Consider the following 24736-nt stretch of genomic DNA (forward strand, 5'->3'; position numbering starts at 1 on the left):
AAGCACCGCGGCCCTTTGGCCACCAGAGGGGGGCTGGAGCTCGGGAAAGACTCTCCTTACCTGGAGCTTCCCGGGAAACTCCTGCTTTCCTTGAGTGCCCTGGCTACTCAATCCCCAGGGAATGGGCTCTCCCAGGAGCAAAGGGGTTGGTAACTCGTTATTAGACAACTGGTGGACACTTGCACCCAAAGAAATCATTTTTAGGGCACCAAATAAGTTACTTTTAGGCTGTGGAAAGCTGGAGCAGCCAAGCTGAGCCCACTGTCCAGCCTGCTGGTGATCCTGGTGTTAGGAAAAACCAGGAAATCAAAGCTTGGAGACCTAATCCTTGTTTGTTTAGACTTAAATCTGTCTGTTTGACTGGATGTGAACCACTGCACTAAAAGGATCTACCCTTTAGGAATTAAACTCCCTGTATCTGCCAGAAGTTACCCTTTCCCTCCTCCTGTTTTTATGGCCGTGCCAGATCAATCAAATCTTCTCCAACAGACTTTCAGCCTCTTGCTGCATGTTAAAAACAGGATCTTCTTAAGGATAAGAAGCAGCATTGGAGAAAAGGAGGCTCAGGGGGGACCTTCTCACTCTCTACAACTCCCTGACAGGAGGGGGGAGCTGGGGGAGGTCGGGCTCTACTTCCAGGGAACAAGGGACAGGAGGAGAGGGAACAGCCTCAAGCTGTGCCAGGGGAGGCTCAGGTTGGACATCAGGAGGAATTTCTTCATGGAAATGGTGATTAAACATTGGAAGGGGCTGCCCAGGGAGGTGGTGGAGTCCCCATCCCTGGAGGTGTCCAAGGAAGGACTGGATGTGACACTCAGTGCCCTCACCCACAGAAAGTCACAGCTTTTATGAGAAAAAAAACAATAAGAGTTTGAATCAAGATGAACTAGAGCTGGAAAAGGGCAACTCTAAGAGAAAGAACAAGGAATTTGTTTAGATCTGACCCACCAGCATGAAGATCTCAGCTGGATTGGGTTGTGCAGATCAGATCAATGCAAAGACAAAAAGCCACTAAGACTTCCCAGGAGGCTCCTACAGATCCTCCACTCCAACCAGGAACCTGCTCTGGAGAACTTTTGGTGGGACAAGAAGCACAAAAACTCAAAGGAGGACAGAGGCACAAAGGACAAGTAGTCAGAAGACTTCAATAAGTTGCCCACCATGAAAGCCAAGGGTGCTGAAAGGATAAAGAAGTGACAATTCTGAGCTGCTTGGGCACAGGACAACAAAGACTTCAAGGAGACAATTCCAGTAAAACAGGAAAACAGAAGCTACAATGCAGAAAAAATCCAAGATGGAGCTGGAAAACTAAGAACTGATTCTATAAAACAGTTTTAGTGGTGCAGAGACAGCTCCACTGCCATCACCAAGGTGTCCAGCTGATCGTTTCCTCACATGGATAACATCCACACAACCTAAAATTCCCTGAGTTTGGTTTGAAAACATGACCAACCAAGCACTGATGTCACTAAAGCTCACACAGGGGATGCCTGGTGGTAGCCTTGAAGTGCCTTGAAATGTTTAAGGAACCAGCAACTTTTCTCCTTGACTGACCAACCTCGCTGGGGAGGTTTGGGGGCACCTTTAACCTAAAATAAGTCACATAAAATACCTTTGTAGATCCTCAAGCTAAACACTGTTTATAGGAGCAGATTTACTCTTCCTACTGATTTGCTCTCACTAAAATACAAACATCCTTTGCCAGTTCCCTTCCCTCTGCCATTCTTTGTGGAGATCTCCAAAGCCTGGTATCCAACATCCTGGCACTTGGTTTGACCATTCCCATCCTCTCTAATCCATTCCTCTTCCCACAGAAGCGTCTTCCTACTGCACCAGAGCATCTCTTGATGGTGCTGGAGACTCCTCCACCTGTTCAAGACATCTTGAACACAAGAACAGACCTGAATCTGGCAGCAACAAAAAACTTCATCTCCATCCTCACGTGAAACTTGCCTCATGGTCTTGCCCCAAATTTTGGACTTCTGACCTACAGATTTCTGGATTTTAAGCTTTGGGACCAACCTGTGCTCAGGTCTCCACAACTGGGCTGTGCCATTTTTAAAAAATAACAGGATTCCCACTTATCCAGAGTTAACAGCAGCTCCTGTGGCTACTGGCACTGAAGTCAAGGGAGCTCTTTCAGCTCTGGGAACTCAAAGGCAGGACAGAGGAAATGTTGATCCTGACAGCTCAAAAGCAGCAGCATCTTAACCCTGTGGCCATTTTACCCCCTTGCAATATTAAATAGTAAATTAGTAGTAGCAAAACCCTAATGATAGCACAGCTTTAGATGTTGCTTTTTAAAAAAAAAAAAAAAAAGAAAAAGTGTATCTTGCCTAATAATATATTTTTGTGCAAAGCTCTCTACTCCAAATACACCAACCAGTGGCATTGCATTAAAACACTGTCCATGAGAACAAGTAATAAAGTAATTATATTCTAACAAGTAGCATAAAAATTAAAAAAAAACACTATTATTAAACTCTCTTTAGAACTCTGCACTTGTATCAGTTTCTTAAAATAAGAGGAAATATTGTCCAAGTAGAAGAATCACAATAAATATGTACCAGATGTTTGAAAACAACTTCAAGGAACTTATTTGTCTACCCATCCTTAAAGAGTCAGGAGTTATTTAGTTCAAAAAATAAACAAAACAACAAAGCATTTAAAAAAAAAATAAATGCCCTGATGCTGCAGTTTCTGGTTGTAAAACACATTAAACTGGAGAGGGATTTGGAGTGACAGGACAAGGAGGAACAGCCTTAAGCTGAAGGAGGGCAGGGTTAGGTGGGATATTGGGAAGGAATAGTTGGCTGTGAGGGTGGGGAGGGGCTGGGATAGAATTCCCAGAGAAGCTGTGGCTGCCCCTGGATCCCTGGAAGTGTCCAAGGCGAGGTTGGAGCAACCCAGTCTAGTGGTAGATGTCCCTGCCCATGGCAGGGGGTGGCACCGGACGATCTTTCAGTTCCCTTCCAAGCCAAGCCATCCTGTGATTCCATAACTGTATTTAGAGGAACTTATGCCACCTGAAGGACCTTTTTTGTGTGCCCCTCACCTGGTTTGTCAGTGGGAGTGGCTGCTCGAGCTGCTCAGCGTAGGATAAGGCAGAAACCTGCTGGTCACTGATGTTCTGCGGCCGCCGGTCACTGTACTGCTGATGGGAGTGGGACATCTGTCCAGCCATCTGAAGGCCAGCAGCATGGAATGAAAACGATGGTGCAAGCCGAACAGATGAAGGTTTGCATGCTGAAGTCTCTCCTCCTGCAAAGACAAAGGTGAGGGTTTGAATGGTTGGAGAGGATTTCCCTCCGTGTCCCGGCTCGCGGAGCTCAGCGGTTTTGTCATACAACAGTTTTGACAGGCAGGGAACCCAGAAATCATCCTGGGGGAAAGATTAAATAAAGGGGGGTTGGGGGGGCTTTTCCCAAGGGTCTGAAGTGACAGGACAAGGGGAATGGCTTCAAATTCAATGAAAGTAGGGTTAGATTGGATTTTAGCAAGAAATTCTTCCCTGTGAGGGTGGGGAGGCCCTGGCACAGGTTGCCCAGAGAAGCTGTGGCTGCCCCTGCATCCCTGGAAGTGTCCAAGGCCAGGTTGGATGTATCTTGGAGCAACCTGGGCTAGTGAAGGTGTCCCTGCCCACGGCAGGGGGTTGGATTTGGTTGATCTTTAAGGTCCCTTCCAACCCAAACCATTCCATCATTTGAATCCTTTTCTCACACCTCCAACTATGTGTCACATCAGAATTTGACAGGGGTTATTTTCAAACACGGGAATTTTGTGTGTGGATTCCACAAAAGCCAGAAGAACACCTCAGTTGTGCCTCTCAGGGTTGCTCCCAGCAACTTTCTGGCTGACTGTGCCAAAAGAAAAGCAAAGGCAGTGCCCAGTCTCAGCAACTCCTCTTTTGGGACATGGATTAGGGGGGATTCTGGTGGGATTGGATGATCCTGAAGGTCCCTTCCAACCCTGATGATTCTGGGATTCCCTGCCCTCTATGTTTGTGCCTCCCTGCAAACAAACAGCAGCTGCAATCTCAAAGCAGAATTATTGGTAAAGATTAAATTTAGAAGGAAGGTGTTAAACAGTCAAGCACCTGACCAAGGCAGGGAAATCCCCATTTCCTTTACAAGCAAAACCCTGCAAGGAAATATAAGCAGTAGAAAACAGCAGATGAACTAAGAGCATCAATTTGGGCTTTCTTAAAAATAACTATGTCAAGAAAAAAAAATAAAACATTGAAAATGATACTGGATCATTGACTGAGCCCTGTCAGGGCAGCAGAACTGCATGGGATGAAATCAAACGTCATTTTACACTGATTATAGACAAATATATTCAATAAAGAAGTCAAAATACTATTCAAACAGCAATACAGGAGAAAGGCTATATACAGGATAATTATTATGACTTTAAAAGGGGTGAAATACCCACTGCCAGGCCACTGTGATGCTATATATGAAATGATGAAATTACATATATATAATGATGAGATACAGGAAAACTGCCTTTTCTTGCGTGAATTATTGTGCCTCTGATAACAGGATAAAGTCTGAAAATGGTCTTACAAATGAAAATAAAATAAATTCCTGACTACACCATTTTAAGTTAACGCTGCACAGAAAATTACTTTGAACTCTTCTGTAAAATGTCCATTCAAAACTGAGAATCAGAGTTAATCTTCCACCTCTAGAACCTGATAAATTTAGTGTACAGTTACTTTTCAATATATACTGAACGCTCCTGTAAGAATGGAAGGGCATATGTAAGACATCATCCAGGATCTCTACTTTCTGCTCTTTTAATTCTTGAAAAAAAAACATAATCTCACTTAGCAACATCTTGGTGACTGAAGTAAAAGTCAAAACAATATTTAAATCAGACAGTCAAAAATACCATTAATCTAGATTGGAGGCAGTTACTTTAAAAGGTTTATTTCTTGTACTTTTTTACCTCAAGCCACAAGTTAACAGACAGATATCTGGCAAATTACATAACTTAATAAAAACAAATTTAATTTTTGAAGATTCTGCACTTGGATCCCTAAAAAAGCAGAAACTCACATATGTACACCCAAAAATCCTGGTAGTGTGGGGTTCTCATTTACAGTTTGACTTTACAGGACCTTCTGACACTCCAAAAATCACAACAAATCTGAGGATAAACTGAATAACAACAACCTGAATGCACTACACACACTTAAAATAAAGTTAAAAAGTAAAGTAGAAAAGTATTACAAATATAATTATCCCACAGAAGAGCAGCTGTAAATCCAAGCTTTCCATGCTTGCACACCCTGTGTCTCCCAAGTCCACCTGCCTCCAAGTCCGGGCATTTTATTCATTTAGTTTAAATTTTTGGGGAGATTTGCTGTTTCTGCTTCACCAACAGGTGCCTGTTTGTTTGGAGGGAAGTCCCACACAAAGTGTGATGTCAACAGACATGAATCCAAACCGTATCCCATGGGAATTCCCCCACAGAAAGTGCTGTCAACAGAGGCGAACCCAAAACCACGTCCAACGAGAACCTTTCTCTGAACCAGAAAAATAAAGGGGTTTCACCCCAAATCTCAGGGCCCTGAGGAGACACAAGAGCCTTGACCAGGTGATGACACGAAGGATGACAAGGAGATGGTGGGAATTGGCCAACTCATCCCAAAAAAAGGCACTTCAGTCATCTCCTCGTGGTGGTACCAACCCTTGCCCGCGTCAGCGACAAGCAACAACCACCCGGGTCAAAAGTTGAAGATCTGTAACCAGCAGGAGCAGCAGCCAAGGAATTCCATGTTTACAACTTCTTCCTGTCCCTGAAATGAAGGCACTGGAGTTCATGGACTTGTTGCTGAGAGCAGCCCTGGTTATCAACAAAAACAAGCCCTGATGAAATATCTGCCCTTGCCACATCTCAGACTTTGCTCCATGACACCTGCAATCCCACCCCGGGACATCTAATCCCAAGGGAACACTGGGAACTGCCTGGAAACACCTGGTGACATGTCAGGAAGAAATGAGGGGAGAAAGAAGGACTGGTTAGAATAGAAATCTTGACCTCCTTTAGTTTTAGGTCGAGGAGTCGCTCCAGAAATGGGGACGTTTGTGTGCACCCATTAATTGAGGTTCACAAACCCTCTGGTGGCTCAGAGACTGATTTTTGGCTCATAAGGAGAGTTCTAGACATCCAAAAAGGTAAGTGATCTGCTGGCCACCACGGGAGGACTAAAACCCACACTCAGAACTTCCACAGGATAGAAATATCTAAGGAACAAGGTGCAGCCAAGCATCGATTTGCCTTTCTAAGCACTGCAAGTTCAAGTGATCACAGGTTGTAAAAAAGTGACACAAAACTAAAAGTATGCCAAGATGTCTATACATTAAGAGATTATTGATTGGGAGTGAGTGGAATTATCTTACAAATAGGCCTGACCTGATGTTAGTTTAGAGGTGGCATAAAAATATACACCTTTATGTATATTTGCACTCAAAAAGTTCCCAGCCCAGAACTATCTGGAAATACAGACACTGCAAAAATGGATTCCCTTCTCCTAAAGAAGGTTGGGTTTATTTCTTAAAAGCATCATCTGAACATAGTGGAAGAAGTTCAAGAATACATTTATTTATTTGGTGAGGATGGGAAATATTTTTCTCCTTCAAAATGGCTTTGTTTTAAATGGATTTCTTTTTAATGGATGTTTTCTAGGTACCCCATCCCTGGAAGTGTCCAAGGCCAGGTTGGACAGGGCTTGGAGCAAACTGGTCTAGTGGAAGGTGTCCCTGCCCATGTCAGGGGGTGGAACTGGATGATCTTTAAAGTCCTTCCAGCCCAAACCATTCTGTGATTCCATGACTTTTCCAAGCATCACAGAAATTATTAACTCCAAGCAGAAAAACTACTTGACGTGGTGGTTATTGAAGAGTCTATAAATAAACTACAGTTGGTTTAACACGGGACAATTTTGGGGTACAATTTAAAAACCCAACATAGTTTTTCAAGACTCAATTCCCCACCTCATCCATTTGAGATTCTGTTATTCCCACGTTGACAAGAGTCCACATAACTCATTTAAGACATTAAACCTCCTCCCAAAAGAGGTATCTTAAGGTCACCAAGTGGTAAAACACTTCTCCTTCCACCCAAAGCAAGGCACAAACATTCACCAACTCATGGGGAAGACCTGCAGGTGACTCTGTTCCACCCCAAGAAGGGATCACTATTCCTGAAAAAATGGGTGGATTGTGCTCCAAACACAACTGCTCATGGTACAGGGCAACCAGCTCCAGGTGGCCCTGCCTGAGCACGGAGAGGTTGGCCCAGGTGACCTCCAAAGGTCTCCTCCAGCCTCAACGTGTCCATGTTTCTGTGCCACAAAAGTCAGCAGAAAGTAAGTGCCAGGATTTCTCTCTCGGAATCAGGAGTTGCTGGAGCAGCTCCTCTGCCATGTGGGACTTCACCTGAAAATCCCCACAGCAATTAGATGGGTTTTTTGCATTTCTGTCACTCATTAAAGATCTACTTTGCTTCTCAAAGTATCTCTGTGACTCCCTTTGTCCCTCTGTCACAGCTCTACCCAAGTATTGTATTGAGGTATATTCATAGTGAAAGATAAAAAAGGGAGGCAAAGTCAGACAAAAATCATGAGAATACTGAAAAAGTGACATTTCCTTAACATGTCTTTGTACCTACTTACCCCACAACTAAAAATTAAACCCAAGAAAGGACCAGTTTAACTGTTTTGACCCTGGGAGATATTCAGGTTTGCCTCCAGGACTGACAAAAGCATCTTCCAAGTGCAGCAGCTGATCCAGATTTCATGACACCAGGAGATAAAGAGTTACTTTGCTGATAACACCCCTTTGCAACAGCCTTAAAAACACCTCCCTGCCCACTGACTGTTGGGCAGGATGGAGAAGGCAAAGCAGTGAAAGTCCCACCAGCATTTAGATCATACTTTCAGAAGGTCAAATGTAGGAATTCCCCATGTTTGAGAACTTACCACTAACAATGGTAATAATCCTTGGGGTTTTTCCATCCCTGGAAGTGTCCAAGGCCAGGTTGGACAGGGTTTGGAGCAACCTGGTCTAGTGGAAGGTGCCCCTGCCTGTGGCAGGGGGTGGGATGGATGAGCTTTAAGGTCCTTCCAACCCAAACCATTCTGTGTTTCTGTGATCTCAGGTTGAAGGATGAAACTTTCTCCCCTGCACTTCTTCAACATTTCCCCTCTAAAGGTCATTGTTTTGCCCTGAAATGTTTTGAACTTCCTTTCACCTCCTGCCCCATCCTCCATTTCCCTGTCTGGGTCATTCAGAGATATTCCCTCTCAGGGATATGTTGGAAGCTGAGTGAGAACCTGCCAGGAAACCCCACCAGAGAATAAAAGTGTGAACTGCCTCATTCACCACAACGGGAGTTCTCATTGCCACACTCAGAGTTCAAGAGCTTGTGGGCCAACACCACAGACCAAGTAGGGTGTTCTCACTGCACAGGACTGGTTCAGACTTCAAATCTTTTTATTTCCAGTCCCTCCTAAGCCACCACACATGAAGGTGTGCACCTTCTTGCTTGTATTTGAATTAATGACTGTGAAAACAGCCAAATGTCTCCTCAAAGAAGATCCTGTGTTAGTCAAGGAACTGTACAACCCTCTCCCTTCATGTAACATCCACCTTTTTTTTGTAAAATGAATTGTTTTGCAGACTTCTGGTCCACCTTGTTTTTCCAAATCTATGGTTCAGTATCCATGAACATTGGGATACCTGGAAAAGTGAGGCTGATCCCTGCATTTCTTTCATACTCAACCACCCCTGTGCTCTACCAGCACATCCCAAAGCAGACAGGGAGCAATTAGCAATGGAGACAAACATTTGTATCTGTAGAACTCTCTGTTCAAAGAGAAGACAAGTCAGACCTACCAGAGCTCTGTCTGAGCATAAGAAATGTCAACCATGGGGGATTTCAGAGTTGAGAACAATCATCTTTTAAGCAATAAGCAAATGCCAACCTGAACTCTCCGTGAACTGCTGCAACATTCCCTGCCCATTGTCCCCCTGCATGGAGTTCAAAATGACCACATGAGAACCTGGAGGTCCACAGACCTCACTCTGCTTGGGCTGGAGCGAGGAAAGCTGAGAGATCCCAGGAAAAAGCTGGGAGAACCCAGGGAACAAAGGGAAATTACCTGCAGCAGCTCCTGGAGAGCAAACAATCCCGTTATAAATATCCCACGGTAGTTCCTCCTCTGGAGGAACTAAATTATTGTGGAGGAGTTATTAAGAAAGGCCACTTGAGAAGCGATCCTACAATACCCATTCAGCCAACTTCCCTGCATGGAAAAGCCAAACACTGCCTTCTCTCACAGCAAAATGAAGCCCTAAACTTAGTAACATCCACCCTCTCAAATCCCATTCACTGGGCCAACACACCCCCGGATTCCTCCTGCTCGGGCTCTTCCCTGATGGACACAGAAGACACAGAGCTTAGGAAGGGACATAAAACTACTCCTGGGATCTTTTCCCAAAAAAACAGGCCAAGAGCAGGTTCATGGGCTGTTCTGACACTGCCTGGCCTGGCTCTGTTCTTCCCTGGAGGAGCTGCAGCGGGAGGTGGACTTTGGGCAGGGATTGCACGTGGTCCGTGGGGTTTGTGCAGCCAAAGGACACCAGTTCCCTCTCCTGTAGGAAAAAACTGTGGTTCAGACTTGGGACAGGGACGGGGACACACTGTGGGAAGTACCTTCAAAAAAACCAAAAAAAAAAAGCCACTCCAAAAATGTGATACCAGAAGGACCAAACACTGGAATTCTCCCACAACAAGAAAAGGGAGTTTCTAAAACTCATTTAATCCACTGGCAACACCATATAAATCTGTGTTCCATTAACTTATAAATATTACTTTGAGGACACTCTGGAGAAACTCAGAGCTAAGAAAATGTTGTGAAAGTGAAACTACTTTTTTTTTTTTTTAAATAAATGAAGCTTAAAATTCTCAGCTAAAACCTCCAGGAAACACAAGTGCTCTGAACTTCCAAAGTCAAAATCAAGTTCTGTGACACCTCTGCTTTTACATTTCTGTTCTAGAGGAGCAGCTGCCTGAGGGCAGGTCTGGAAAACACCTCCAACTCCACGGGTAAACAGGGAGAACTGAACCTATGGATGATCCTACACGGATCTAAAGCCTCCACCTATGTATGAAGTGGATTAAAAGGACATTAAAATGAAGAGTTTAGGAAACAGCAGAATCCTTCCCCAGCTTTAATTCAGTGCCTCCATGTCAATAAGTTATGATACTGTTTAGCTCCATGAATGCCCTGTTTGTTTTGAGGGACAGAATGGAAGCAGAGCTCACTCAATAGGTGGCCATACAATAGATCTTTTTATTTCCATTGTATTTAACATAATATCCCTTGACACCCCTTCAGACCGTGCTCCAAATAAAATTATTCCTGGCTGCATATATATTCTATAGAGTGGGCATTGTTTTTGTATCCTTGGAATTCACAAACAACAGTTTCCTTCTGTAATATTCTGGATTTTCTGCAGAAAAACAGGGAGACACGGGACAAACACAGAAGGGTTCCACGAGTTTAAACCTCTAATTTTGAATATACAGCATGTGAAAGGTTTTAAAAACACAAGGAACACATACTAGGAGGTAAATCTCTGTTTTACAGAGCTCCACAGAGGAGCAGCTTTAAAGGTTAGGTAAAAAAAACCACCTTTTTTTGACACACTGCCCTCCTGGGATCCTCCAGGAGAGGATATCCAAGGATTTGGAGAAGAAACAGTCCCAACTGTATTTACACAACAAAATAGTTATTATTGACAGGTTTATATTCTTCTAATTTATCTTCTTCTAATTTAATATTAAATATTTAATATTAAAAATTAGTATTTTTCAGGAGTTTTCCCACCACATCCCAACTCTTCCTCCCAAACCACGGGTCAAACTCCAGTAGTTCGGCTGCTGATCCAACCCAAGGTGGTATTTGTTTATATTATGTCAAATGTAAACTCAATATCTCAGCAATCAATACTTTATTATTGAATATTTAATAAACCAGATTTAAAGAAGAGGCTTGAAAACTGAAAAATACAAATTATTCAAATACTCCAAAGAATAAACCACTGATTTTCCAGAGGTCACTGATGCCAAGGCTGAGTTTCTGATGCTTCTTTTTTCTCTCCTCCTCCTCATTTATGTGTATTTTATGATTGTATGCAGTTATTCTAAAGTTTGGGAGTTTTCCAATTTAATGAAAAGCCTGACATTTAAAAAGAGGGAATATAAAGGAGAGGGGAAAACGGAGATCTGCTCTTTTATGATCATGGTGAAAGTTTGAAGAACCACAGAAACATTAAGGTTGGAGAAGATCTCCAAGATCATCAAGTCCAACCCTTGACCCAACAAAGAAAACAAAGCAGAAACAAAGAATAAAGTGTGAATATTATTCCAAACACAGGTTTTCCAACAACTTAATTCCAACTATGTATCCTTATTTAATCTTGCTGAAAGACCCCCACCTGTCCCTCAGTTCCCAGTGAAAACCAAAACGCTGGTTGTACACAAAGTTCTGTCAAACTCAGTAAATAAGGAGGAAAATACCTTATAAACCACGACAGTCTCACAATACAACAGAAATTTGGTGACATAAAGTTTAAATTAACATGACTTTTTCATTAAACATGCTCTAAACTCACACTTCAGAGGGCTCCAAACAAACTCCAAGTACACACAAATTATATTTTATCTTAGTTTTCAGCTTCCAAAATGCATTGGGAATCACTAAATTCCCCTATGAAAAGGTTTGCTCGAAGAGCAATTAAATTTACCTCTGCTGAACCTGAGGTTTTCTGTCAAAAATTAAAATTCCACCAAAGTAAAAATCAGATTTAATCAAAAATCTGCTGGCGAAAGGAATTTCCACAGTTACCAGTGGTATCAAACCTCAGATATATATTGATACTTAGGCTAAGGGGATGGGGAAAAAAAGCAAAAAATAACACGGAATGTAGCTGGATTTACTCAGTTAAATAATTCAGTAACCTTCCAGTCAGTTTTACTGAGTTGGATAGAGGGAATGTAAGTAGTTATGGAAAGAAAGCCCAGGAATTGGACACTAAGGAAGGCAGAGGGAGGGAGTGGGGAATGAGATTGAAGAAGGAAAAGTCATCCAGGACTGAGCAGGAGAAAAGGCAGGTTTGGAAACCAGGGGGAAAAAAATCAAAAGAATAAGAAAAGAAACAGCTACAGATGCAGATTTAAGCAACAGAATATATTTTAAGATCGGATTCCCCAATATTCTTAGGCAGGAATGCTCTACAGGGAAGGAAAAGAGCCGGACTCAACTTACAGCTGAGGGGGGTGGTTGGGTTTTATTTTTTGTCTGGGGTGAGGGGATGTGAAAATAACATTTTTGAAAGGTAAATGTGTGTGTATTCCATGCAAAAAGCTGGACTCGACTTACAGCTGAGGGGGTGTGTGTGTATTCCATTAAAAAAGCTGGACTCGACTTACAGCTGAGGGGGGTTGTTGGGGTGTTTTTTGGTCTGTGAGGGGGATGTGAAAACACCTTTTTTGAAAGGTAATTGTGCAAGTGTTCCATGAGAAAAGCCGGACTGAACCTACAGCTGAGGGGGTTTGTTTTCGTCTGGGGTGGGGTCCGTGAAAACCCCATTTTTCAAGGGTAATCGTGCGGGTGCGTTCCATAAATAGATGATTCCATATCCACGCCGGCTCCAGATCCTTATCTCGGACACGGGGGGAAAGGGGAGTGACATCCAAGCCGGACTCACAGCCAAGCTCACTTTATTAACGTGTCCCCCCCCCGCCGTGCTTTCTGCAGGGGCCACTTCAAGGCGTTTTAATTAAAAACAAACAAATAAATAAATAAACAGATAAATAAATAAAATAAAACGGAAATAACGAAGTTGCCCGGCCAGGCCGCGGCTGCCCCATCCCCGGCAAGCGTCCGAGGCCAGGTGGGACGGGGTGGAGCGGGAGAGGTCGGCGGGGCTGTTCGGCGCTGCCCAGCCCAGAGAGCCGCTCGGGGGCCGTGAGCGGTTTTCCATGGAGCCGGTTCCCGGTTTTCCATGGGAAGCGGGAGCCGCTTTTCCCGGCTCCCCTCACGCGCTGCCGCGGCGCCCCAGCAACAGCGCCTCATTAGCATAGCCTACCACGGCCCGAGCGCCCTGATTGGCTCAGCCGCCCGGCGCGCCAGCCAATGGCGGCGCGCTATGCAAATGACCGCGCTCAGTTGCCAGGGCAGAGCTGCTCGCGGGCGTCCAATGGGAGCGGGATCCATAAACAAGGAGCGCGATTGAGCTTTGTCACATTTTCAAGGCGCTGTTAACACTTTCAAGTTTAGGGCGAAATTAGCTCCATCTCCCGAGGATCAGCCTCATGTTCTACATTTCACCCCCACAGCAAGGGCAGGGCGGCGCAGCCATGATACACGGGATTATGGATAAGCGCCGCGCATAGGATTCCAACTTCCCTGCCCCGGCTCCGGGACGCCTTCGCCAGGGCTGGGATGCTTAAAAAGCGTATCCCGACGCTTCCCCGAGTGGGAGCTCGCTCGGCTGCGATCCTTCCGAGGGCTTTGAAAAGCTGTAAAGTTCCCTTTCACTGCCTTAAGTCAGGTCACCTCCTAAAATTCCAGGCTGATCCTGTCCTTCCCTTTTCCACAGGACATTAATTTCTGTTTAATTTCTGTTCCATTTCTGGTCAATTTGCTTGGTTTTAACCCTAAAGAAAGACCATCCTTTATTATTATTATTATTATTATTATTATTATTGTTATTATTATTATTGTTCACCCCCCCCCGGCAGATTTTAAGCAAACGAATTCCAGGTCCTCCGACCACCGGTAAAAGGACCGAAGCATCCTAGGAGAAATAAGCCAATTTTTGCCAGCGATTTAAATGAAAATCAGGTTATCTGGCAGAACATTCGTGTCTGTGCCTGTGACTGTGTGGATCCATGGAGGAGCAGAGCCAGCCGCTGACCAGCACCGCTTCCAAGGCTCCTCTCCTCGGGAGATCCCCTTTCCCACGGGCACGGGCTGTGGGTTTGGAAAACCGGCGTCTCGAAATGCAAAGACTGACAGTCAGACTTACTCTGGGAGCCACTCCAGGAGTTCCACAGATCCCTCCTTACGCCGTGGCGGCCGCAGCGATCCCGATCCCGGGCATGTTTTTACTCCACTTTCCCAGCCCACAGCGATGTGGAAGCGCTGCTGCGATTCCCTCACCTGGGAGCGGGGTGGGGGGGGGGGGGGTGCTTCCTGTTCTCCAGTGCCTCTGGAAGGTGCCTGGCACCGGGAACAGACCCCTCCTGCCCAGGGGCATCCCGGGCACAGGGTGGGAAGCCCCGGCAGCCCCGCGGATCCCCCCAGGATCCTGCCGGGACTTTCCCTGCGCCGCTCACCTGGGTGGTGGATAAAGAGGGGGGAAGGTCCCTATTCTCCACGGATCCCTGTGACGCTCCAAACTTTCCAGATCTGAGCCACAGAACCTGCTTTTTCCAAGTTCCACAGCCCGGTGCCAACGGGAATTAAAAGTTTTACCGGCTCCCTCCTTTAGAAAAACGTAACAACTTCATCTGGGACCTTTTATCAGCAGGAAAACCACCGAAATATTTCCTTTGATGCCCCTAAAACACACGCAAATATCTCAGTGTGTGCACCCCCAAAAATCAGTGCCGTCTATTCTTTATCTCCTGACAGCTTTTTTAACTAAAATATCGCTTTTTAGTCCATCTTCCCAAGCCCTGCAGCAGAGCAGCCACGCAGGGAGCAGGAGCAGCGTTATCCCAACACGGGCTTACAAGATTTTCCAGGCAATCCCGACTGGGCCAGGACTTTGCAGCACTAATCCTTCTCCACTGTCCTTCCAGGGAAACACTTTTATCAGCAGCTAACTCAGAGTTTCTCGTGTTGGTGCAGCCTCCAAAGCGAGCAGAAATAACATGACGATTTTCAGTGCAAAACTAATTAAAGGTTGAATAAATTTCCTACCTGGCAACATGTAAAACCATATGAGAAGTGGAAAGCACCCGATATTTTATTCCCAATCAATACCTGGCCTGAAGTCTCAACTTCCCTGTTCACATCCCACTGTTCCAGCTGAACATAAGGTTACCATAAATACCAGGATCATTTTTAAAGCTCTCCTTTAATCGACTGTGCAAACACATCAAAAAATAAAAATAAAATAAAATAAAGTAAAATAAAAAAAAAAAAGAAAGAAATCTTTTCCTACGCATAAAAACCATCAAGGGAAATTACTTGAATTATTCTATTTCCCATTTGCAGTTACTGAGGCACAAGATATATTTAAACAGTTGGTAGAGAAAAAATGGGAAGCATCTCCCATATCAATGTACAGCCAGCATGCCAAACCATTAATGTAAGAGCTAAACAAGGGCTGAATACATCATGTGCAATAGTCTCACATGATATAAATTATTCAATACCTGACCAAAGAGAACAGCTTTCAGGAGAGAGGGGGAGGATCTCAAAGTACTTCTGTAGTTTTGAATACATACAGTGTTAGGGATTGATGCAAAATCTTTTTAACTCTCTGCAAGTTAAAGAATCACATGGAATTTTCAAAGTATTCTGTCCGTCCAAGTCACGTTCTGGTGTTCACCATAAAGGCAGATTTCACCTACAATCGATGAAATTTTAATTTCAACTTGAAAATAAAACCAACTTGGTTTTATAAAATCACTTGGCACGTGGGCAAGGGTGTGTTTGCAGGTTTTCTATCCCCTCCTTCCACAGCCCTATATTGGTATCACAAGTCTTTTTGCTTTCCTAATTCCAAACTGGCTGTGCCACACTTTATTGGGGATTGCTAGGCTGGCAAAAAATTAACATATCACACACCTAATTCGTGTCAAACAGAAGCTTTTGGAGGACTTACACACAGAGAGAGGCTTTTTAAGTGAAAAACTGAACTACAAAAAAGTATCCGCTGTTATAAATTACACCTCGATTATGGGGAATCTGCTGGTGGGATGATTCCAGGGAATTCCTTCCATGGCTGATTTCATGGATGAATTTAAAGCAGTTCATTTCACTCCAGCAGAAGTTCATAGCACATACTTAGTTTTGGCAACAAGCAGAGCAGTTCTGTTGGACTGGGAGGCATTACATTGTTTTATTCTCCGTGTTAATAACACAAATTCTGATATAATTCCTATAAACCACAATCCTTCCAAACTCCCAGGCTTGCTGTCCTTGGGAAATCCATATTATAGTTCATAAAAATAACAACATTCAAGGTTTTTCCTCACTCCAAAGTAGCCTGGAAGCACCGGAGCTATTCCATAAAGTCCTCACAGGCTGTAAATTGCAATTAAAGCATCTCCCTGCTGCGTTCCCAATGATTTGATAACTGATATTCTCACACAGCCTTTTACAGACATCTCAAGCCAGGCCTGACAAGCTCCATTCACACTTCTCAAGTCCTTAAACAATAAATCAGCCCCCAGTAAAAAGTTTTAATAATATTTCCATCTCTGCCTCACTGCTCATCACAACTGAAACCAGAACTAAACCCAGGTTTTCACAAGCACAGTCAAACCTCCCAGTTCCAAAGCACTTATTTGAAAGGCCAATTTCCTGCCTTTGTAATAATTTCTGTATTTAGGATATGCACTTTTAAGTTTAAGTAATTACTCCTTTTGGTTTGTCTCGTCTTGAAGTAGTGGCTTCCAAGGAGAAAAAAAACTTAAGTGTGGTTGAATATCCTTGCAGCTAAAAACCACTAAAAAACTAGTGATGCCAGACTTCAGTAATCCAAACAATACAAGCCCAAAGTGGAGCTCACTGTAAACTGCATGAATTTCTCTCAAGTAACACAAATTTAAACCTAGAAAATTTTAAAACAAAACAAAACAACAAAACCCACCCACAAACCAAACAAAAACTGTCACTATTCCTTTAGGATGATACTGTGATTTAAGAAAACTACTTTTGAAGTGTAACTCATACTTTTCCTTCTAAAGCTTAACTTTTTGTAGCATAAACTAAGCAGTATTCCTATTAAAATTGAGCTTTTTCTCACAACAATAATAATAATAGAAGTAACATCATCCAAGTACCAAAGTTGTGCAAATTTAAAACCTTTAAATTTCGTCTACATCTTACAGAATCACAAATTGTTTGGGTTGAGAGCAACATTAAAGGCTCCACATGGGGTCCACTATCCCAGGTTGTCCAGCCTGGCCTTGGACACTTCCAGGGATCCAGGGGCAGCCACAGCTTCTCTGGGCAACCTGGGCCAGGGTCTCACCACCCTCAGAGCCAAGAATTTATTCCCAAAATTATAATATAAACTACAGCAAGGAAAATCTGGTTTGGTGTTTGGGTTGGGTTTTCCAGAGAGGTCCAGAGGGACAAGAGGATTCCACCTGAGGGAAGAGACCTGAGTGTTTCTAAGGAAAGGTGATGATGTAAAATTATTGCCAGGATCCAAATACTAAACACACAAGGAATTCTTGGAGCTTCAGCCACCAACTGTGTTCTGTGGGAAGCTCATCCCAAATTCAGTTTGGAGCAGAAATGTTAATGAAGTTCTGACCCTGGAAGGTTTTCGATTCTTACGGAGTTTCCAACCCAACTGTGTCCTTGGTCTGGGCAGAGGGGAATTCCAGTTCCTGAGCACATCCTGAGCATCACACTTACAGGCACCAGCCACAACTGTGCTGCAATCTAAAGAACCAAAACCTCCTACCACATCATGTGACCAAGGATCAAGGGAACTGCAAGGCAAGGAAAGTGAAACAATAACACACAAACTCTTCATTTAAAGGTTGAGCTACCACTGCACTTCAAACTTCAGCATTAGGGTTTCAAAAGAATGTTCTAGGTGAATAAAACCCCATTTCATGCCTGGCAGGTGGCTCCCACAGTCCTCTGGCAAACACACTTGTGGAGTATTTAACAGCCTGACTCTTTCCCAGGAAGCAGATTCTAAGGGAAGAGGGAAGAAGCTGGAAGTGCCCTCCTCCAGGCTACTGTGGGAAGAGAGGCTTCAAAAGGGGGTGCAAAGAAATGTCACCATCAGCAGGACATCAACTAAAGCAATTACAGAACAGCCTTCAAGGTAATAAGCCTTTCTGCCACTGCAGTGCTGGATCAGGCTGCCCAGAGAGATTTTGGATACCCCATCCCTGGAAGTGTCCAAGGTCAGGTTGGAGCAACCTGAACTAGTGGAAGGTGTCCCTGCCCATGGCAGGGGGTTGGAATGAGATGATCTTTAAGGTCCCTTCCAACCCAAACCATTTGAGGGAAGCAAAAAACAAGCACAGTATCTCCCAAAACAGGAGCCACATAACTCCTCATCCTCACCCAGTGGCTGCCATCGGGCCCAACTTTTTACTGAGTCCGTCTAAGAGTTTAAAACCAGAAAAAAAAAGAGCAATATTGTTTATGGTGCTCCAAACCCACTGCAAAAAACCAGGGAGCTGGTGCAGAACGAGCAGAAAGAACCCAAAGCACCTGCTCCTCCTGCTCTGCAGCACCGGCCCCGCTGCCAAGCAGTGGCGACACACGAGGTGAGATCTGCCAGAGCATCTGGGCTGAGAGCAACAGGGTGTTGTTCCCTGGCAGTGCTGTGCCAGTGAGCACAGAGCTGCTTCAAAATGTCACTCAGATCTCACACAGGCTCCTCAAAGCTTCTTGAGGAATTGGTAGGAACGCTGCGATTCTCAGCGGCTCCCGAGAGCCCCATCGGGACCAAAGAGAAGGTGCCCTAAAGGACTTCCCTTCTTTTCCCCTTCTTCTGCCCCATGGAAGGGGAAGAGGAGGCTTCCCAATATCTCTACAGACAAAAGGAAGTGGACACAAGTGGGAAAACTGCCATGATCTGTGAGAGGAAAGCATGGTAGGTCTTCAGAGTGCCACGGACTGGCCACCTTTAGCCAACAGTCCAATGTTTCAGAACGTCCCCAAGGATTCAATGATTTTGCCAGGGGAGGTGCAGATCAGATACCAGAAAAACTTATCCCTGCAGGAGTGGTCAGGCCTTGGAATAAGTTCCCAGGGAGGTGGTGGAGTCACTGTCTGTGGAAGTGTTCAAGAGGCACCTGGAGGTGGCCCTCGGGGACGTGGGTTAGGGGCGATTCTGTCGGTGCTCGGTGAGGGTGGGACTGGATGATGCTGAATTCCAACGCTTGACAACCCTTCCAGTGAGGAAACTCTTCCTGATGTCCAACCTGAGCCTCTCCTGGCACAGCTTGAGGCCGTTTCCTCTTGCCCTGGATCCCCACCTGGCTACAACCTCCTGTTCCAGAAGGATGGGACACTACAGTCCTTTTGTGTCCTCAGATGAGGAACGAGCCGGGATTTCATTCCTGAGGGCCAGAAGCACATCAGGCTCAGTCATTCTTGGAATTCCCATGTTTGTCCCTTCCCTTGTCACTGTACTGAGGAGCCCAGAAGGAGCTGGAGAACAGAGACTCCCTGACTCTTCAAAACTGAGCATTTCCATGGAGCATCTTCTACAGATGCTTCCAACAACTTCCTGAGGCGTTTCTTGTTTTCAAAACCTGATCAGCTCTAGCAGAGAGTTCCTAACTTGGCATAAGGAAAGCCAGGCCTCTGTCAGAGGTCCCATTAATCCAAAGGTGCAATACCTGTCTAATTACCTGGTCTTTGATGAAATTCAGACGATTCATTAGGAGCTGATCTTGAAAGGAGCCCAAATCACTTTGTTTAAGTAGCCCGCTCCACAGACTTGCTCACGAGACAACAATTCACTTTTCTCTAAACTGATCAAAAGGCTTATCCAGGAGGGAGATTAACCATCTTCCTAATGGTTTGCTGCAGCTTCTTGGAAAGAGGAAGCTCCTGCTAATCTGTTGTGCAGGATAACGTGGATTTTTGATGGCAAAAAGATACTGTTAATAAAGCCAGATCCTCGGGAAAAAGTGTGATACAAAGTAAAACACTGTGTTAAAATACTGTAACCAGGCTGTAAAGACTGAGCCAGTGTGTCTGTGCAAAGTGGTTTTGGACAGAAGGAATTCTTCCCTGTGAGGGTGGGGAGGGGCTGGGATAGAATTCCCAGAGAAGCTGTGGCTGCCCCTGGATCCCTGGAAGTGTCCAAGGCCAGGCTGGATGGGGCTTGGAGCAACCTGGGCTAGTGGAAGGTGTCCCTGCCCATGGCAGGGGGTGGGAACTGGATGATCTTTAAGGTCCCTTCCAACCCAAACCATTCCATGATTCTGTGATTCTATGAGAGCAAGAATTCCATTTTCTCCTCTACCAATCCCTTCCCAGAAGAAAAGGTAAAGTAGATTTTTTTCCTTCATATTATTAAGGCTGTAATTCAGAGTTACAGGACACGAATTATTCCTCTTCATACACACCCGGAGTGTTTACAGGAATACCTGGAGCCAGAGTGAGCAACTCCAAGGAAAAAGACGTCACCGTGGATCTGGAAGTGTTTTCAACCCAAATCCCCTGCTCTAGACAAAGTTAGCTCCCAAATTCTATTTCAGGAAACTGCCTTCTATTGAGGCAGTGGAGTATTCAGCTGGCTCTGTTCTGGTGGCACTTTTTTTCTGAGCAGAGAGTGTCAGAATTTTTGCATTTGGATGGCAGCCTATGGAGTCTGGATTTCTCCCAAGAAAAAAAAAAAAAGAAGTTTTGCTTCTTGCCTTCCCCTGGAGCTCCACATGCCTCCAGACATAAAAGAAAACACCAAACAAACAAACAAAAAAAAAAACAAAACAACTACTTTTTGCCTTTCTCAGGATCCAAACTGTTGTTGCCTGGAGCCTTTTGCTACCGGAATCTTTGTAGGGAAAACAAAAGCCGAACACGGAATTTAAACTGAAGGTGCAGGATCCTCACTTGAAAACTGACCCATTGATTTGGGTGTTAAACAGCCTCTTTTTGCTGAGGAAAATCTCTTTTCTCCAGAAGAGAAGTCATGAAGACCCCCAAAGTCCATAAAGCCAAAGGACAAGAACAACTTGACGGATACAGTTTGTCAAAAGATGGAGGGAAAGCTGAATTTTTGAAGGAAACCTACAGGAAAACACACAAAATTCTCTTGTGCTTTGGAAGAGAGAAGGAAGCAAAGGAATCTTGCTGCAGCTCCAGATCAGCAAAAAAAAAAAAAGTTATAGATAGATGTATATTTATATATTATGTATAAATAATAAAAGGTAGAACAAGAGGGAAAAAAAGGGGAAGAAAAAATCAAGGAGGGAAAACAAAAATCAATCTTGTTCTGAGACATCTCCAAAGGGAAAGGAAAAAGGATTTTTAAAAGTTGAGGGATCATGGAATTAGCAGCTGTACACCTTGAGCTGGGCTGAGGAAGGGTCCCAAACACAGATCCATGATCCGGTGTGTCCGTACAGCGTTCCAGCGTTCACAGCACCCGCTCCAACCAGCTCTTCCCCAGTAACTCCTGGGAATGTGTGGCAGTCAGCATGTTCCAGGAATCCTTCCCAACAGGCAGCTTTCAGGCAGCCACCCAGTTGCACGGGCTGGGACAGTGACCCAGCACAGATGTGGCTGTTCCACGGGATCGGCTCCGCAGGCTGGGAATGTTCGGTTTACTGACAGGGAAAGGGGCCTTTTTGTGGGGGAATTTTTATTCTTAAATCTCCTCTGACTCCTCTGTTCCTTACACTTACAAAGAGTGGCTGGAGAAAACCTCCTTCCAAACAGCAAACCAGGGAAGGGTCAGTTGTGAGCCCATGTTTGTGAAATCCCTGGATGTAAGGAAAGGAAAACACATCAAAAGCCACTGTCCAAGAACTGCTTGGTCAAGATTTTGGGCTGCTGAACCTCTTTCTTTGCAAAGTTTAAAAGAAGTCACTGCTCTAATCAGACCCAAAGGTCAGGGACATCAGGGATCAACAAGGACAAAACACTGACAGGCCAAGATCATCCCAAACTGCTCTAAATTAAAGCACACAAAAAAACACCTTTTATTGTCTCAGTTATTTATTTATCATCATTATCTTCACATCTCAGGTTGGCCAGAGAAGCTGTGGTTGCCCCTGGATCCCTGGAAGTGTCCAAGGCCAGGTTGGAGCCACCTGGGCTAGTGGAAGGTGTCCCTGCCCGTGGCAGGGGGTGGGATGGGATGAGCTTTGAGGTCCCTTCCCACCCAAACCCTTCTGGGATTCTGTGACCTCGACAGGGCAATTTTGAAAAACTGAGTTTCGGAGAAAACTCCAGAGATGTGAACATTTTTAAGCTTAAAAAGAAACATTGGCTTATTTATATCACCTTCTGAGACCAAGCACCAGAAATACACTTAAACTGCATTCCATGGATGCATCATTTTACTCAGTGAAGTCTCCAGGAATTACTCAGCACCGGGAAATGATCGCTTGGTTTTACAGCTCAAAGTTTTAGAATGTTGAAACTTAAGAAATAAGAATAAATCAATTACCAGATTATTGTCTTTTTTAGTCTTCAAGGACCTAAGACAGCCTACCTAAAGCTTCATCTTAACATAAACCTCTGGAACACTCCCTAAAGTGCAGCTGTAAATGGAATTTTGATGGACATCTTTTGCTTTTCACAAACTTCAGGAAGCGAAATATTTCAAAGGGCAAACTCCAAACCAGCACAAGGCCTCTGGATTACTGGAAGGTACTTGGTAAACATATTTGGTGGGGGGTTTTTTAATTTATTATATATTTTATAAGCTGATATAAGACACATAAGCCACTATTCCACACCTACAGGAAAATCCCGCCAGTTTTATACTCAATCCAACTCACAGAGAAGGATCTGATGGACTGAGAGACATTGATAGCAAGTCAAAATTCATATTAATATGGCAGGAGAACTGTAGATACTTTTACTAAGATATAAAATCTTGCAGGATCAGTTCATTCCACTTAGGCACCTTCAGGACCTCGGATGGAGGAGCACAAGGATGGATGACAGCCCTGCTACAGATAAGCTAAAAAACCACTTTTTGGGCTTCTATAATTGCTGTTTTGTGTGCAGGGATCTTCATGGATTGCCAGAAAGTTCTTTGTTCCTCTGGAGTGATGGGACAGCCCTGAGGAACTGTGGACTTTAGTTTTGGAGGGTTTAGCAAACTTGAGGGTGGATTCTCTGTTCACACATAAAGTGGATTCATTCAGATAATGAAACAGAAGTCAAGAGTATGTGAAAAAGAAAACCAGTCAGAAGATCCAGAATTAGCCAGTAAAAGAAAAACTCAACAGCTTTTTAAGGGATCAGTAATAACCAATTTGTGAGGAAAATGCAGGAACCAACAGATTCCCACGGGGAAGGAGGAAATCCAGAACAAATCTCCCTCCTCTGCCTGGAACAAAACTGTTGCCACCTGTTCCACCTTCACATGCCCAACAGCTGGTTCTGTCTGAAGGAACTAAAATCCAGCTCTCCAAAGATATTTGGGGACTTAACTCAGCAAAATGTCCCCAGGAGTGGGATGTGGGAGGTGTCCAGGAAGTGCTGAACCTCAAACCAGGCCCCAGCAGATCCCTGGGCTGATGGAGAGATGTTGTTCCCGCTGTTCCCAGGATAACTGGAAGGTCAGAGCTTTACATTTGCCATCATAAACACAAATGATTGTTTCTTGCTCTCTAATCTAATCACTGGCCTTAACAGCTTATCAAGAAATACATGGTTTTGAGAATAATGAGATTAATTTTCATCACAATGACAATCTGAGAGCTGAAACATCCTCAGTTTTGCGACATTTTAAGCTTAATTGTGTTCCTTAGGACAGGAGGGTTTAACTAGACCCTCTCAGATGATGTCTTAGGTGATGTCAGAGCAGCCTTAAGTTGTCTTATCCAAGCCTGGACAGCTGAGTGCATATAAACACATGGAAATCATCACAAACCTGGTGAGAAGAACTTACTCCCTGATGTATAACCAGGCAAAAACTCTGTCAGCAAGGCTGAGTGTATCTTATTTGCTTTGGCAAGCTGGGAATACACCAGCCTGGCATCCCAGTTAGGCACTGGAACATCTGGACACCACTGCCTGGAACAGCTTCTGATAGAAACATTAAAACCCACCTCTCAGGGAATGAATGGAACAGGAAGCAGCAGGCTGACTAAAACAGAGAAATACAGATTTTAAGAAGTCAGGATGTCCAATTTCAGCAAGATTCAGGAAGAATATTTGCCCAGTTCTTGCCCTCCACCTGCCTCATAAAGGATTACAAACAGAATTCTCACCAAGAACTACCAGGTACTGAGGCCTGGCTGTTAAGAGCCATCCTGTGGCCTCTCTCTGTACTTTAAAACCTAACCCCAAATGAATATAACCTCTAGGGATGGAGGGAGAGGTTATTTCCACCTGGCTGCACCATTTATAAAGCAGGATGTCTCCCACAAACATTTGCTCCCCTGCTCATGGATTTTACAGAGTGTGCTCAGGAACTGAAGTGGGACAAGTTTAAGTTAAGTCACTATTAAGCTTGTCCAGTGATAGGTCTAAAGTGATGAATTTTGGGTATTCTGTCTCCAAAAAGGGGCTGCCCAGGGAGGTTTGGAGTCCCCAGCCTTGGAGGTGTCCCAGGAAGGCCTGGATGTGGCACTCAGTGCTCTGGGCTGGGGGACAAGGTGGGGATGGGGCACAGGGTGGATCCATGGCCTGGGAGGGCTTTTCCAACCTCAGTGATTCCATGAAATAAAAATAAAGCCATTTGCAATGGAAGATCTGCTCCCTGGGATGAATGCAAGACTTCAGATGAGATTCTTAGAAAGCTGGGAAAGC

General features: G+C 44.4%; 1 protein-coding gene across 3 annotated transcripts in view; it reads right to left on the reverse strand.

The window, feature by feature from the left end:
• The window catches only part of DYRK1A (dual specificity tyrosine phosphorylation regulated kinase 1A), a 74062-nt gene that overhangs the window by 19446 nt on the left and 29880 nt on the right, over positions 1-24736 (reverse strand). For all 3 annotated transcript variants that reach the window (XM_027701754.1, XM_027701753.1, XM_027701752.1), the window contains exon 3: positions 3056-3261. In XM_027701754.1, the coding sequence (XP_027557555.1) occupies positions 3056-3261 (206 nt within the window). The remainder of the gene's footprint in view (positions 1-3055; positions 3262-24736) is intronic.

The sequence above is a fragment of the Neopelma chrysocephalum genome, unplaced genomic scaffold, assembly GCF_003984885.1.
Source record: "Neopelma chrysocephalum unplaced genomic scaffold, ASM398488v2 Primary Assembly neopelma1_166, whole genome shotgun sequence".
NCBI classification, from domain to species: domain Eukaryota; kingdom Metazoa; phylum Chordata; class Aves; order Passeriformes; family Pipridae; genus Neopelma; species Neopelma chrysocephalum.